We start from the raw sequence: 13,723 nt of genomic DNA on the forward strand, positions 1-13,723 counted from the left end.
AGTTCAGGAGGAGATTTTTCAGAACTGTAATAAGGAAATTGCTACTCTAATTTAATGAGGAGCAATAACATGCATATTGGAGCTCAATCAAGGTGGTGAGACATTCCTTGAAGGGGATCCAAAACCGATTATACTATAAATAATCAATTATAATTATATAATATAATACTAATATAAATATATTTATATAAAAAATTAAATTAAGAATATAAATATTAAATAATATAAAATAATAATATTTAAAATTAGTTTATAAAATATAAAACAATAATAATATGTAAAAAATAATAAAATAATAAATATAATAACAATATTAAAAACTATAGTAATAATCAAAATAATTTTTTAAAACAATAATATATAAAAATAACAATTATAATAATAAATTATAAAATAGTCAAAATAAATTTATTAAATAAAAATGTGATTAATAATAATTTAATTTTAATTTTACGAAGATATTTTTTTTTTATATTTTTAGATTTATTGTCAATATTAGATTGCTCTCATGATATGATTGTTATTATAATTTAACTCTTTTTTTTAATTATTATATTATTTTATATTTAATTTTTATTTGATGTTGAATTTTTATTATTAAATTTATAAAATTTACAATTTTATTTAAATTTTTATAATTATATCTATTCAATTTTATTGAAATTTATTTCCAATAATTTTGCATTAAACTAACTTGATAGACCTAATGATGCTTTAATCAGGCAAAAATGTAATATTATAATTTTATTGATTAAATTTTGTTATTAATCACATTTATCATATGAAACTTCTATAGTCTTATGTTAACAAGTATAGCGTAAATTAAATAAGAAAATTGTTGTATTCTGGTATTATTTGAGCGTAATCTAAAAAATTGATGAGGTGGGTATTGAAGGCTATTTAAAAACGGTGACGCGCTTGTTAAAGAGCGTGTGGGTTTAAATAAGGTTGTATAGAGATGGGGAAAGGATAACAGTGCAGAGAGGCGGTTGCCATCTTTAGTCACGCGGGGGCAGAGCACGTGGATCCAAGTTTACGAAAAAAGAGCAACATCAATTCTTTTCCGGCTTAGGTGGGTTAAGAAGCGTAGGGTCTCTCTTGCTTTTCTCTCTCCCTTTTTTATTTATATTTATTTATTTATTTTAATTCTCATTCTCATTTTCTTTTTTATTTTTATTTTCCGATTTCATAGCCATAGCATTAGCCCAACAACAACAGTCGCCACTTTTCATTTTTTTCCTAATTATTTTTTTCTTCACGATTTTTCTGTTATCTCTCCAATCCTCACCTTCCTCTTTCTCCCTAATTCGGATTTCGCTTCAATCGTTCTAGGGTTAGGGTTTCGATCCTTTCTCCCTCGATTTAATTATTATCAAGGAGTGCGGCACACCTGATTCCCCTCCCGTCGTGCTTTGGACGGAGGACGCCATGGGAGGTGACGCTACCACCGCTGAGACTGCCACATCAGAGTCCAACACCGCCGCCGGAGTCAACATCAACATTCGTTGCTCCAATGGCTCAAAGTTTTCCGTCCAGATTAGTCTGGATTCCCTGGTCAGATCTTTCAAAGACGTTGTGGCTCGCAACTGTGACATCCCCGCTGATCAACAGCGATTGATTTATAAGGGTCGGATCCTCAAGGATGATCAAACCCTCCAAAGCTACGGTATTCTCCTGATCTTGTTATTATTCCTGTATTTTCCCTTCGTATTGACTTTTATTTTTTTGCAGCAAATTTTGGATCCTGGTTTTCTTCCTGTGAAATATGTCTATTGTGTGTTTTTATATTGGTCTGCTGATTTTTTACTTTTTAATTTGCCATGATTTTGTGAATTTCATGTACTCAAGTCTCTTATAATTTATTCATTTGCTCCAGGGATTTTTGCGAAAGTAATGAATGGGACGCTGTTATTTGCATTTGTGTGGCTTAATGTTAGCCGTAATGTAGGGTTAGTTTGTTGAGAAATTTGTGGAGTTTTTGTGCAGGGGCGGGTCGTGTTTATGGAAGGCGTTACAGGAATTTTGTATGTTGCATGGCTTAGTTATCCTCAAGTGAGGACATTACATCTTAATTGGGAATGGAAAATAATTTTTAACGCAGTCAATATTTCTTTACTTGAAGACTATATGGTGTTTTGTAGAGTAGTTCTTTTAATTGATTGAATGTGACTGATTTGCCATTTTGTATTCATAGGTTTGGAGGCTGATCACACTGTCCATTTGGTTCGTGGCTTTGCTCCTTCTAACAACACTGGTGGGACTAATGTTGGTGGTGCCAATACCACAACAGCCAATACCACGAGGAGTGCTGGTGCTAATGAGGGTGGGGGTTTGGGAGGGCCAGGATTTGGGGCTTCACTGTTTCCCGGACTTGGTGGTAACAATGGGATGGGGGGCGGTGGCCTCAATGGCTTATTTGGAGCGGGCTTTCCGGATCTTGAACAAATGCAGCAACCGCTTTTGTCAAACCCCAATTTAGTGAGAGATATAATGAACACACCTGCTATGCAGAATTTAATAAATAATCCGGAGATCGTGCGGAATCTTATAATGAATAATCCACAGATGCAAGAGTTAATGGATAGAAACCCTGAGCTGGCACACATACTTAATGATCCCAGCACTCTTCGTCAGACTCTTGAAGCTACGAGGAACCCTGAGATCATGCGCGAAATGATGAGGAATACAGACAGAGCAATGAGCAACATTGAATCTTCTCCTGAGGGATTCAACATGCTGAGACGCATGTATGAAAATGTTCAAGAACCATTTTTAAATGCCACTACAATGGCTGGTAATGCCGGAAATGATGGTGCAGCGGTTAGGAACTCAACTAATCCCTCAACTGCTAATTCTGAAGCAACTTCTCCTGTACCCAATACGAACCCACTTCCTAATCCATGGTCCGCTACTACTGGAAGTAAGTTTTCTTTCCATAATTTTCTCCTCAGATAGTGACTGAATGCCTCTTTTAATTTATTTTCACTTCTAATATTTTGGTCTATTCTTTAGCGGTTAGCTATATTGTTTACTGGCTTGTGATTTTTGCTGGTCTGATTGATGTTGTATATTGCAGCTGGAGGTGGCCAAAATAACACCAGAAGGCCAACTGCTACTGGTGGGGATGCTCGACAGCAGGCACCCACTGGCTTAGGAGGGCTTGGACTGCCTGATCTTGAAGGCATGTTGGGTGGAATGCCGGATGCTGCTATGCTGACCCAGTTAATGCAAAATCCAGCTATTTCACAAATGATGCAAAGTATCCTTTCCAATCCACAGACTATGAATCAGGTAATTACTCATTGCCTGTGCCAATGAGTTCTTGTCATTGAAATTATCTCTTAACATTTTTTTTTTAGATTCTTGGGGTCAACTCTGAGCAGCGTGGCATGCCTGATATGAATTCTCTAAGGGAGGTGATGCAAAACCCAGAGTTTTTACGACTGTTCTCCTCACCTGAGACACTGCAGGTAGACAGATTCAAAGTTTCGCATCTCTTGATACTTTTTTATTGATCCAATATCCTCAATTGTACTGTTGCATACATGTCTTTGTGCGCATTATGTGTTTGAATATTAGAACCTTTAACCATGCTTATATACAGTGTATGAATAATGACAACTATGAATGTTTGTGACGGTTATTTTCTTTGTCACTTCTGTGGTAAATTATAATAACGAGCATCTGATCTAACTTGACTGAGAATTGCATGATGTTCTCCTAGCTAAGGATTTGGGGAAAAAATTGAGTTTGACATCCACGATTAAGTATGCTTTTTTTTTGCATTGAAAATTTAGATTATACAAAACGTGTTTTAATATGTGAAAGAGGTTTTATTATTATATAATTATATTTGCCTATATAATTGATGCTTGTTTTAAGTAATTTTCTCACAATGACATGGTCTTATTTGCAATGGCAGCAACTCTTGTCTTTCCAGCAAGCTCTCATGTCTCAGCTTGGTCAGCAACAATCAACACAGTAAGAAATGAAGCAATCATTGCATTTCTATTTTTACATACCTTCTGTTTTTTACTCAATGAATAAAAATGATAGCATCCTCTTAGTACTGCTAACTGGATTTGTACTATATTGTGCCAATGCTTCAATCCTATAGCTTGATGAAATAGTGTTATTTGTTTATCCCTAGTACACCTATTGCAACTGAGCTTAGGCCTAGACAGAATCTGACTTGAGAATTATACACAAAATTCTGGTAATGTTATTTATATTTTTTGTGAATTGAATCAGAAGAAAGTTACAACTGATATCAGACAGCAAAAGAAGAGGAAAGGAAAGAGTTCCTCAATGTAACCACTCTTAATACACAATACACAGGCCCAGCCTTAGCAGAGAGTCCCAAAATACAATGTCCCTGACACACCATACGCATATGAGTGACATGCATGACTGTAGAACGGTTTCTAAAGAACAAAACTGCCCTATAAATGACTAATCAAGCACACATAACTGCCATAATGTTCATAGAACTGACCTATAATTTTCCATATATAGTCATTGTTGTTACTTTTTTATTTTTTGTTCATCATTATTGGAAGATGCTTTGGCCTAACTGTCCTATCATTATGGAAATGTAGTAATTGTTGTTTTTTACTTTTGCTGATCACTATTGGCAGAAGCTATGCTTGAAATACCAGATTTTTTATTCCTGTCCAATAACAAGATCCTTAGGGTGGGAGAACCGAGATGTCTCCACCATGGGAAACAGTTGTAGTGTGGTAGATATGCTTTTTGTTTATTTTTCGGTCACTTTCCCAATTTTTCTTAGGCTCCTCCTATTCCCCCACATGCCCAAAACCTCACGATGTCACCTCCTCCCTTGATCCACATCTGATGCTACTTTTCCTCCTTCATGGCCTAACTGTCCTATCATTATGGATCTGTAGTAATTGTTGTTGTTTTGTACTTTTGCTGATCACTATTGGCAGAAGCTATGCTTGAAATACCAGATTTTTTATTCCTGTCCAATAACAAGATCCTTAGGGTGGGAGAACTGAGATGTCTCCACCATGGGAAACAGTTGTAGTGTGGTAGATATGCTTTTTGTTTATTTTTCGGTCACTTTCCCAATTTTTCTTAGGCTCCTCCTATTCCCCCACATGCCCAAAACCTCACGATGTTACCTCCTCCCTTGATCCACATCTGATGCTACTTTTCCTCCTTCATCACCAACAAGTGTGAAATGTGGGAGAAGCTTTGAGAGGTTGTCTCAGTTAATGATTGAGGAGTCCGAGACAATGGTGAGAGAAAATGTTTGAGGGAGAAATAATAGAGGGGGAGGAAGGGTAGAATGTGGCAGTGTGGCTCCACTGCTGTAGTGGTCAGGAGAACTCTTCAACTACCAGATTTTCCTTGCCTTCTTTCGTGGCATCACCACTACTGCTGTTCTCTCCATTGTTGCACATGTTCAAACTAGAAGAATGGATATGAATAATGATTTGTAGGTGTTTTGGATGAATTTTTATCAATTTTTGTAGATCTCCTCTTGAATCTTCTGTATGCAACAAGTGGTGATGTGTTCTTTTACTATGGGGTTTTGAGGCATTGAAATAAAGAGAGGGGCTTTGGAATATTTGTGTATGCCAGAGACAAGAAGGACTGAAAATGAGGGTGAATGTGGCTTTAGTGTTGTAGCTGGAGGGAGTGGAAGCTTCCTTGCCGCCGGTTGTGTTGTGAAAGAGAGAAAGGGATTATCGAGGAGCACATTTTAAAAAATAAGAAAAAATAAAAAATCTTATCCACTTATTTTAAAATTAATGTATCCATGGATTAAATGTCTTTCTGTGGAAACTTGTGCTTGTCTCCCAAGCTAGCTTTTGTCCAATTACAATCTTTTAAAGAGGACTATTTTAATGTGTTTGTTTTTGCTTTTGCTAATCATTATTGTCTGATGCTATGCTTGAAATATAAGATTCTGGGATTTCTGTCAAATAGCACTCATGAGAACGGGACAACCTTCTCCTAATCTAAACTTTCCGTACCAAAGCAAGTGCCCTTTAGGGCTTTGATAATGTTCTTTGAATTATAAAGAATCTGAGGAGAGAATCCTCCTTTCAATTAGTTCCCCGTCATGGAAGGTTTTACCTGTCTTACAACAGAGCTAATGCTCAGTTTTCATATCTCAAAACAGAATGAATCATCTTCTCTCTAATTTTAGCTAACCATCCAACTAATTATTCAATTAAATTATCCTAACTAATTGCTTTATTTCCATTTAATAGATGCAATTTTTCTTACTAAGCAGTCATAATTTTTATACAAGTATAGTATCTAACAAAATCTGCATACAATACAGCCAGTTGGGGTTTAGCCCACATGGTTGACCTTTTGTTCATAACAATTGCATGACTCAGGTTTGAGTCCAGAGTTCTGCCAAATAGAATTTGAATCCACATGAATATCATTGCTGAGATTGGTGATTTGAGTTGTGGAGAGCCTTCCTTCACCTTAAACTTTCTCTTGGTGTGTTCAATGCCCTTGAATTGGAAGTTTTCTTGGGGGCAAAATGAGTAGTTATTGCTTTTGAATTTTATTTACTTTATTGTTTCATGTTTGTTGCTAGTCTAATCTTCTAAACTGGATGCGTTTTCAGGGAACCAGGTCAAACAGGTGTAGGCACTGGTATGTAAGAGAACTCTGCATTTTTTTTTTTTTGTTTCTGTTTAGATCTAGAAACTATGCTCTGTAAGTAGGTTTTTTTAATTTTTTTGTGGCTGTGGTTTTGCATTGGGAATTCAAATTTCTTGTCTATCATTAATATCATATGCTGCCTGCTAGTACTTGATTTAGTTTGAATTATAGTATTTTTGAATTGGTGGAACAATATGTGATCAGGTGTCCTCTTTGTACTTGTTCTTTGCAATCTCTTTAAGGGCCCCATGCATCTATAGAATAGCGATGAAAAGGGAACTTTTAGGTTCTAGGGTGGCTGCTGGGTGATGCAATTGCCATTTGATTGCATGCAGAAGTTAATGTATATTATAAATAATTGCTATTGAATTGTTTTAATGGTAGGACCGATGAACAACATGGGACTGGAGATGTTATCGAGCATGTTTGGTGGACTTGGAGCTGGTAGCCTTGCTGTTCCTAACAGATCAAATGGTTAGACATAGTTTCATAATTTTCTAAATAGATTTTAACGTTGTTGTTTTCTGCCCAAATAGTTTTTATACGTCCTCCCTAACTTGTGTGACTTTGTTGTTAACCAGAGCCACCAGAGCAATTGTATGCCACCCAACTTTCTCAGCTTCAAGAGATGGGTTTCTTTGACACTCAAGAGAACATAAGAGCTCTTATTGCTACATCAGGGAACGTTCATGCAGCAGTTGAGCGGCTTTTGGGGAACTCTGGACAGTAGCAGGTAATGTTGGTTAATTTGGTTTCATGGAGGTCCTTCTGTGTGTACTGCTGAGTTTGGTCCCTTCGAATTCTGTTGTTTTCAAGCACCTTGTTTGGTATTTAAATAAGATCAGAAATCTGTCCAAATTAAAATGGTCTGAACTTTGTCCTGACATGGTGATGTAGGTTATTCGTTCGACCAACTCTGATCATCAATTATCTCCTTTCGAGTTCTAATGGCTGTTATTTTCTTCATGTACATATATCAAAACTAGTGTCAGACACGTGGCAGCATTGCTTAAATATTTTCAACTGAATTTATTTCAATACTGTTGATGTACTGTATTAATATTCTTTTGGTTATACGAGTATCTGGACTAACAGTTTAATGTGACTATGTAATACAATTTTACGTTGTCATTAAATCATAAATCATCATTGGTGTGACTTTGAAGGCACTTTGTGTAAATGCTAATAAACATGTCATAGCTGGTGATTCATGCTTGAGTGATAGTATAAATTTATTTTACAATGTTAGTGTAGTTTTTTTTTTCTCACTTTAATAACTTATTACTGATTTGGCAGGTGGTAAGCGACACAGGACTAGCAATTAAATCCCAAACGCTAGAATCTGGTGTGAGATATTTGTCCATTTAGCTTCGATTTTCGCATGGAATTATGTTTAAACAAATCTGTTGATTTTTTTTTCGTTTACATGATATCCAGAATTTAGTATTAAATCCAATACTCCAGTGTCCAATGATTAATTATTATACCTTCAGCTACAAGAAAGTACAAGGCATTTTGTACCATATACATGTAATTCTAACTTGCCTGTTTGCAAGGGTTGGGTTCATAGGTACTCTCCAAAGAAGGGATTTATATTGGAACATGAATTTAAATATATAATTATGAACTTCTGTTTGTCATTTTAGTTGTTAATCCTGCTGTAAATCCCGTAGTGATATTAATGACTAAAGTGGCGAAAGAGTTACAGATAAATCTTTTTTCAAAATGTATGTTGATCATAAGGTTTTTAAAATTTTGGAAGTACAATATTTGTATGAGCGACTCTTTTGAAAGGAAAAAGAAAGCTGTGCAAGATGTGTTCTTTGGTGTTTTGTGATTTATAGTTGTAATTACCTCGCAATCAGTGATGCTTTTTTAAGGGCGTTTCATATTTGTTAAACAACCGTTTAAGCTCAATCGGACCTGTTGGTTTTTTCAAGTAAACGACACTTACTATATGTATGTATATGAAAATATTTAAGTTAAAAAATGTTGATACTTTTTAATAAATAAATTGATGGCTAGCTATTTCATTTTGTTAAAACGGCAAATAAAACCCTTGTTTGATTTTGAGGGATGTTAAAAATTTAAATATAAATATGCATATTGATTCACTAAAATTTAATTTCTGCGTTCTTTTTATTTGTTTCAATTGGGAAATATAGCTGTTCTCAATCGATTTTAGTTATATTTTTTTCTTATTATACTTTTACTTTTATAATAATTTTTCGATGATTTATACATATATTTATTATGTTAGATAAAAGAGAGTTGGATAAATTTAAGAAATTATATTACCAATTTATTTCAATAAAAGAAATTTATTACTTTGCAAAATAGCCTTAAAACACATAAAAAACATGGAAGGAGTATTAATTTACAATTAAATTGGTAGGATTCTTTGATCCAATTGTAAAACAACAACAAATTGTATTTAAGATTACGGGTTGACTATTTTTTTGATTTTTTTTTTATTAAAAAATTAATTTTGGTTCCTGTTACTAATTTTCTTCGTTAACTATTTTATTTACCAAGGAGGGGAAATATTTGAATGCTATTCTTATATACTAATTTAATTATTGTTATTAAAAACTTTAGAACATTTTAAATGGAAAATTTTGGTTAAAATATGAAATTTAAAATTTGAGTTTTATAAAATATAATATAAAGATACCTTAGTCTTATATAAAGATATGGTCTTAAAAACAGTATTTAATTATATAATTAAATTAACTTTTAAATTGTAAAAAGTTAAAGTGTAACTAAAAAATTATAAAAAATGTGAATTTTATAAGACTTTAAAGTATTTTAATATTTAATGATATTCTACTCATTGTAACTATTATCGGTCTAACCGGTTTTAAGAATAAAAAAGTGCTTAGTCATAGAATTAAATTAAATTTTAAGTGGTGTATAATTAAATGTTTTTACATGGTGAAAATTTAGAAGGTATTTAACTATGTTTTTCACCAATGGGTTATCCATCCAGGTACCAAGGTACTTCTAGGAAGATTATTGAAATAAGTCTTTTTTAATATGAAATTGGTTCACGTTTCATTTCATTAATTTATTCGAAGTAGTTAAAATGGATATTAATTTGAAATCAAAATAACAATAATTTTTTTTAAAAATTAACAATTTTTAAGTAAAATTAAAATTTATTTTACATAAAAAAAACTTATTTCAATAATTTATATATTATAAGTACTTAGATGATATAAAATGTTCCTGTCGGTTGACTCGATTCTCTTCGCGCGCCTACTACGATCCCATGCCCAAAAATCTTTGCTTTCGTTCGTACTCTTCTTCGATCAAGCACCTGAAATCACAAGGACAAAAGGGCGTCCTAAAGATCGTTTGCACTCCGACGCTCAAGTCAATGTAGGGCTAGGAAACACCGAAAGTAAGTTGTAAGAAGCTCTCTGTGTGTATTCACGTAAATGATTCGTACCTTATTAGGTTTAACTCTACCCTTTATATACTCTAGGGTTTCCGCTATTTCCGCTAATCACAATTATGGTTACTGAGGGTGTATCTTAGCGCCGCTATCACCCACTCTCAAGGCAATCTAGCGCGTAAGGTTCCCTTACTGAAGTGCACCTCTGACGGGATGATCACCTGGGTACCAACTTGTGCACCTAATCTCTGTGTCCTGGGAGTGCCCTAGCTGTTCACGTGCTATGCATGCAGTTTCACCCCCGGAACGTGACCCTCACAAGTCGTATCTTTTCTAGTGGCTCTTTGCTTGTGTTACGCTTGAACGCGTCATCCAAACCACATGCATGGACCCCTCGTGATCTAAGCTTCTCCCCAACTGGCAACTGGTATGTGTCTAGGATCCACCTCTCGTGGCCCAGCTCTGCTGTTCGAGTCACCGATGTCCGACCTCTCTGCATTGTCGAGGACACATCAACACATCCTGGTGATCGATGTCTGACTACTCTTTGGTACCTTGGCGCACGTGCCTTGCAAGACACTGACCCATGCCGCTCGTGGGACCCAGCTTATGTGGCCCCTGACAACTAGCGGTCAATGATACCCGAGGACTGGTTGGTACAAAAGTCCCCTAGTCTCGAGCTGTAACTTGTTCAGCGAAGAGATTAAGTCCTCGCCTTGGCGACCTGTGTGGCTCTGTGTGACAGGACGTGAACAATGCACCGAAGTGACGCTTCTCTGTGCTCGTTTTAACCTGCGTATATGTGTCTTAATCCAACGACTAGGACTTAACGTCGCTTGTGCTTCTTAGTTTACGTTAAGCATTCGAAAATGCGCGTTCCCATTCACTGTTCCATTATCAGAAACCTCTTGCACACTTTACCTTCTTCTTCTTCAAGCATTCTCAGTTCCCTTTGCAAAAAAATCAGAACTTTCAACTCTCGTCGATTAAAGGTATGATTTTTATCCGTTGATCGCCCTTGTTCTTCGATTTTGTTGCTTGATAACTGTCTGGGCCTGTTTAAATTCTTGCATTTTAAGCTTTCCTTGCTTTTTCTCCGTTCCTCTATTTTTCTGGGTTTTCTTCGAGTGTGGGGTTTTCCTAGTTTTCTTGTGTTACACCATCACCCTCTTCTAAACCCTTGTTTTCTTCTTTCTTTTTCTTGCTTTTTAGCTTTCTTCGAGATGGCTCGAACGAAAACAACATCCAACCCTCCTCCCCAAGTAGATTACAGAGCCCTCTACCTTTGGGCCTCCGAGGACCTCCTTGCTGAGACCTCCGCTCTCACCTCCAGTAAGGATGTGATGAAACATAGGGAGGATGAGGTTGCCCATATGCTTCGTGTGTTCGGGCGAGAGTGCGATGCTTACGTATCCGTCCAACCCTGCGCTGTGGGCGAACCCGTGTGCGCTGATGAACACGCAAACAACGGGGAACCCTTCTTCTTTCTTTATGCCACCATCTTCAAACGGATCAAACTTCGTTTGCCGCTCACGGGGTTCGAGCGGGCTTTACTGACTGAGATCAACGTGGCCCTTGCACAACTGCATCCCAACAGCTGGCCTTCGTGAGGGCGTTTGGTATCCTCCGCAACCACTTCGAGCACCCCCCCTCTATGGACGTCTTCCTCTACTTCTTCGAGGCTAAGAGTCCAGGGAAGAAGCTTTGGGTAAGCTTTAACGGGGTGGCAGGGAGAGTTCTCTTCACCCTGTTTCAACAATCGTATAAGGGCTTCAAAGGGAAGTTCTTCAAAGTGTGTTGTAACGACTACGACCCCGCCCTGCTGGATGGGCTCCCCTGTACTGGGTGGGGAAGTTGAAGCTCAAAAAGCCCAAGTCCCTTGAGGAATTTCCCCCCCACGATCGCGAGGTGTGCTAAGTCTTTGCGAGCTTGGGATGAACACTACTCAACTAGTCAAGCATGAGTACGACGTTGGGGCCCTCAAGGGCTACATTGGTACCGGTCTTCTCTTGTCTTACTTTGTCATGCCGGTTCCCATGCTATTATGCCTTGTATATTCTGCCTTTTCATGCTTGGGTGTTTACTTGTATTTTGATCGTACTGCCTTGTTGATCTCTTGTACTTTGATTTTGGCGCAGGCATGGTACTTAACGCGGAAAAGAGGGCAAGGCTGGCTGATGTCCTTGCTCGTCCCCAAGGGGCTCTTTGCAACGCTGGGTGCTCAAACCCCCCGCCCCTACTGCCACGGTTCCCCTTGCCGTGGTCCCTGCCTCATCCACTCCAACCCCTACTCCTCCCACTATCGTCGCTTCCCCTGCCTGTGCCCAAGCTTCGCCTACGCCAGCTCATCTTGCCATGAGTGTGGTGGTAATAGAGTCTGATGACGATGAGGACACCGAGGAAGGGGTGGTCTTCAAGAGGAGAAGGAAACTCGTGGTGACGCCTTCCCACTCTTCGACCCACGGACACCAAGCGCCTTATCTCCCCACGGCCTCCTTGTGCTCGAAGGTGGCGGCGAAAGCGCCCTTGCTTCCGAGCACACCCCTTGTCCGCCCGAACTGCCTGCTGTCCTTCAGCACACCCTCAAGGGCTTCCAAAGAGGGGTGGCAGAAGACCTGGATGAAGACGCCGCGAGGGCAAGGCTGGGTCTCAGCTTCGGCGAGCTTCTCGCCCAATCCAACGCCTCATAAGCAGGACTATGGTGAGGGTCAAGGAGCAAGTGGCCCTGGTGGAGGCCAAGGCTGAGGAAGAATTGGCCAAAGCTATAGACGAGCTGAAAAAGGCTAAAGAGGACATGGTACTGGCAGAGGAGAAAAAGAAGAAGGAACTAGCCTAGCTGGTCTTGATCTTTACCAATTGGGAAACTGCCTTGGATCAAGAGAAAAGCAATCTCCGCCAGACTGAGAAAGAGATCAAGAAACAGCTCTACGACAAAGGTCAAGAATACACTGATCTCGAGTCAAAGGTCTTGTCCTTGCGCACTTGGGCGGTGGAGCTGGAGAAGGAGGCTGTGGAGACCAAAGCTAAGATGGGCAAGCTGGAAGAAAGAGTCACCAACCAAGAAGTGCAACTTTGTCGCGTGGAGGCTGAACTCACTCAATAGGCTGAGAAATTCAAGAAATCCGAGGAGGTTGAACTTATTCACGATGCTGCCGACACGTATGCCACAGGGTTCGAGGACGCCCTTGCTCAGGTTTCCTGCACGCATCCTGAGATGGACGCCTCACCCTTCACAACGTCTAACCACGTTGTGGATGGGCAGATTGTGCCAAGGGCTCCACCATCCTAGCTTGTACTTGGTCTTCAAGCAAACAATTATTCTCTTATTTATGAATGCTTTGTTTTTCTGAGCTGTTTACCTGCTTTAAATCTTCAAGTGCTTTAACTTCCTCAATCTTGACCTGCTCAAACTCTGCGCATAACTTGTTTTAACTTGTGCTCCTTGTCTTCGACTATTAACTGTTGGACCTCGCGCTGACGCTTTTAACAACGCCTTTGACAATACATGAATCTTAGGTAGCACGCTTACTCACCCTGACCCCTCTATCTGACCTTGCCCTTGCTCAAAGTCAGGGGAGGATTTAGCTGTGAACTGGGTTGTTCAGCCTTGGCGTTCTCACTCGAGGGAGGAAGTGTTCTCTGAGAACCTATCTTTCCCACTCTCGAGACTTCCAA

The 13,723-nt window shown here is 38.3% G+C and overlaps 1 protein-coding gene across 2 annotated transcripts; it reads left to right on the top strand.

The window, feature by feature from the left end:
• The first annotated feature begins 1,065 nt into the window (after nt 1–1,065).
• On the top strand, nt 1,066–8,291 carry LOC137811023 (ubiquitin domain-containing protein DSK2a). Of its 2 annotated transcripts, none has more exons than XM_068612574.2 (9): nt 1,066–1,666; nt 2,195–2,920; nt 3,077–3,291; nt 3,360–3,470; nt 3,923–3,981; nt 6,614–6,642; nt 7,036–7,125; nt 7,233–7,384; nt 7,549–7,820. In XM_068612574.2, the coding sequence occupies exons 1-8, from the start codon at nt 1,429–1,431 to the stop codon at nt 7,379–7,381; spliced, it is 1,617 nt and encodes a 538-aa protein (XP_068468675.1). In that variant the 5' UTR covers nt 1,066–1,428; the 3' UTR covers nt 7,382–7,384; nt 7,549–7,820. The 2 variants fall into 2 exon arrangements, with proteins under 2 accessions (XP_068468675.1, XP_068468674.1); XM_068612573.1 differs by lacking the exon at nt 7,549–7,820 and adding an exon at nt 7,948–8,291 and having other exon boundaries at nt 1,071–1,666.
• Nucleotides 8,292–13,723: the final 5,432 nt, after the last annotated feature.

Source organism: Phaseolus vulgaris, chromosome 2 (genome assembly GCF_051622355.1).
Source record: "Phaseolus vulgaris cultivar YP4 chromosome 2, ASM5162235v1, whole genome shotgun sequence".
Lineage (NCBI taxonomy): Eukaryota > Viridiplantae > Streptophyta > Magnoliopsida > Fabales > Fabaceae > Phaseolus > Phaseolus vulgaris.